A 3,124-nucleotide genomic window follows, 5' to 3' on the forward strand; every position below is an offset into this window, starting at 1 on the left:
TTCCTCGTTGCAAAGAATCACAGCAAAAGCCGCTTCGCTAACGAGCTCAGCTAACGGAGCCTAACATATACGGTTTCCTTATAGTTTTCCCTCTCAAGAAGAAATAGTTAATGATTAATTACAAAGGAAATACACAATTGGAGGAACGGTGGGTGGAGGGGACCGATCACCATTTAGTTTTACGAGACCAACATATAAGGCCACATGTGAGCCCTGCGTCTTGAGATGACGTGTAAGAGGGAGGTGAGGGGTGCGTGTGCAGCTTATCACAAAGGGCCACCACCCTGCTCTTCCACGAACCATCAATTCCGCCAGCGTCAGAGCAGAAAACGACACTCGACCAGCCAACGGCTTAGCAAGGCAGGTCTTACCTTCCCAGACAACGAGCTCCATTACCTGTCGGGGCCTTGGCCTCGGCCTTGCCGCTCTGCCGGGCGCCCTTCTCGGCCCACACGTGGACCGTGTACTCCACGCCCGGCCGCAGGCCCGTCAGCACGGCGCTGCTCTGCTCCTTCCCCACCGGGACCTCCCGGCTGTCTCCGTCCGCAGAGGTGTAGCGCACCAGGTACCTGTCGATGGCGGCCTGCACCGGGTCCCAGGACACGGTGGCCGTGGTCTCCGTCACCTGGTCGGTCACCAGGTTTTTGGGGCTATCAATGTCTGAAAGAAAACGATGATCAATAAACACGATTAACAAAGTTAGGGCTCATGGCCATGGTGCTTGGGATGAGGCGGTTTCCTGTTCTGTGGTCTTCCCGGCCGATGTGTTGGTTTTCAGCTGTGTTGGGAACGTGGACCTTCTCTCTGCTGCTGGACACGGGGACCCTCGAGGAGGCTGCACAGGACAGCGGAGGGAGCTCTAGACCCGGAGTCAGAAGTGCTGTGGCCCTGGACAAGTCAGCTGCCTCTAGCTTGGCCTCAGCATCTCTGTCTGCAAATCTGGGGTTCGGGCTAGATGGACTTGAAGGTTCAGTGGGACCCCACATTCCTTGCAGGCACCTAATTTCATAACTTACTGACTCGTTTTGTGACCTTCGGCAAGTCACTTCACTTCTCTGCATTTGTAAAATGAGGTTGTTCCTGGTTAATGTACGTATCTGTCTGGGCAGCTCTGAAAATCAAGATAAAAAGTGTCGTGTAGAGAAGGGGCCTTGAAAACGTTCAAGTGTCACAGTGTTTACAGCTTAAAGCCGCAGAACAGTCACTCTACAACTCAAAGCGTGATAGAGCACAAACCAGTCTCTGCCTCAATTACCTTCACAGCAAACAAACAAACAAACAAACAAAAGCAAAGGTAAGGGGAAACAGGGGGGAATAAAATTGGAGCACACCCTACAGAGTGTGCTCTATAGTATCTGTAAGTTAATAACATGCCCATATGACAGCTTCTGGCACAGGGTGGATGCCAGTGACCACAAGCTATTGTTAACGATATCAGTTCGTGGATACTTTGTGAATGTAAGATTACGCTCTTTGAAACCACACACGGAGGAGGTATTCGAAATGCATTCACCAAGACGACGACGGCATTTCTTTGTTCCCAATAGTTCGCTGCAAAAGCCATTGCCCTGAAGTCTTGTGAAATGAGGTTGTTCTCACCGGCATGTTGAAATGAGGTTGTTCTCACCTCGGTTTAGGCTGTGGCCTCTCAAAATCTGGTGTCTACATTCCAGCCCGAGGGCCCATGTCCAGCGCAGGACCAACGGTCTGTGGCCCTTGACGGACCGACTGTCTCCAGACTATGAAAGAAGAGAGGCCAGAGGCGGGTGTAACGAGTGGATTTCTTGGGAGAGAATCTCCCTCGGAGCCCACGGACGAGCCCCAGGCCGTGAGTAAGCAGCTGCGATGGGACCCCTCTCGGGGCTTGCTACGTATACTCCAGAGCAGTGGCTCTCAACCAGGCCGACTGGCAACATCTGGAGACAATTTTGATTGTCAGGGTGGGATGCGGAGGCTGCCAAACTCCATACAGTGCACAAGACAGACCCGGCAACGAAGAATTACCCAGCCCACACATCCATAGCGCCAAGGCTGGGAAAACCCGCCTGGGGAACCTCACGCGCCGGCGTCTGACACATGCCCGAGACCCCAAGAAGGGAGAAATGGCCGGCTGCTCTGACGCGGAGCAGCAAGAGGCCGCAGCATTGCAAGAGACCTGGACGTCGGTTGATCACACGAGAGACGCGAGCGTGTCCCCGTGGGCCAGGCATGAGCTAGGCAGTGGGGCGCCCCCTGGGGTCGCTTCAGAAGTGGTTCACGAGGGTCACCTAGAGGGTGAGGTGACCCCTCTAGAAGGACACTGGAGTCACCCCCAGATGTGTAGGCAGAGGAAGGGGGGGCAGGAGGCCAGTAGGAGAGACCATGTCACACAGGACCACTGCAGAGAGGACAGGTGAGGCGTCTCTGAAGAACCCACAGAAGCGTCCCACGAGGGAACAGGTGTAACGCCTGTCAAGCCCCATGACAAGCCCATGCCAGTGGGACCGCCGGCGTCGAGCAAGCCTTCCAGACCCTTCGTCTGTCCTCCCCGACCCGGCTGCCTTGCCCCACGGCTGTGCCAGACGTAAGTGGGCCAGGCACCGCGGTGCTTGACGTACGAGACGGGAAATGAAGAGCAGCAGAGTGTGCCCCCTCCTGCCGATGGGCGGTTAGTCCCCTAGTGGCCGAAGCTAAAGAAGAGGATGAGCTTTAGCTTTCAATGAACTGTACACCATTACGTGGCACTTTAAGAGAAGACAGGGGGACACCAGCCTGCGCTTCCGACCCCGCTCTGCCAAGGCCGGAGAAGGAAACCCACGCAGGGCAGACCCTGAGCTTACGAGTGACCAGTGACGCAGTGCCGGTGCGAGCTCGTTACCTGTCGGGGCCTTGGCCTCGGCCTTGCCGCTCTGCCGGGCGCCCTTCTCGGCCCACACGCGGACCGTGTACTCCACGCCCGGCCGCAGGCCCGTCAGCACGGCGCTGCTCTGCTCCTTCCCCACCGGGACCTCCCGGCTGTCTCCGTCCGCAGAGGTGTAGCGCACCAGGTACCTGTCGATGGCGGCCTGCACCGGGTCCCAGGACACGGTGGCCGTGGTCTCCGTCACCTGGTCGGTCACCAGGTTTTTGGGGCTGGCGCTTTCTT

The 3,124-nt window shown here is 56.7% G+C and overlaps 1 protein-coding gene across 1 annotated transcript in view; it reads right to left on the minus strand.

The window, feature by feature from the left end:
• TNN (tenascin N) overlaps positions 1–3,124 on the minus strand; it is a 57,643-nt gene that overhangs the window by 32,904 nt on the left and 21,615 nt on the right. Inside the window, 2 exon segments of the mRNA XM_025044001.1 lie at positions 397–660; positions 2,858–3,121. Of these exon segments, the coding sequence (XP_024899769.1) occupies positions 397–660; positions 2,858–3,121 (528 nt within the window).

Source organism: Pteropus alecto, unplaced genomic scaffold (genome assembly GCF_000325575.1).
Source record: "Pteropus alecto unplaced genomic scaffold, ASM32557v1 scaffold101, whole genome shotgun sequence".
NCBI classification, from domain to species: Eukaryota; Metazoa; Chordata; class Mammalia; order Chiroptera; family Pteropodidae; genus Pteropus; species Pteropus alecto.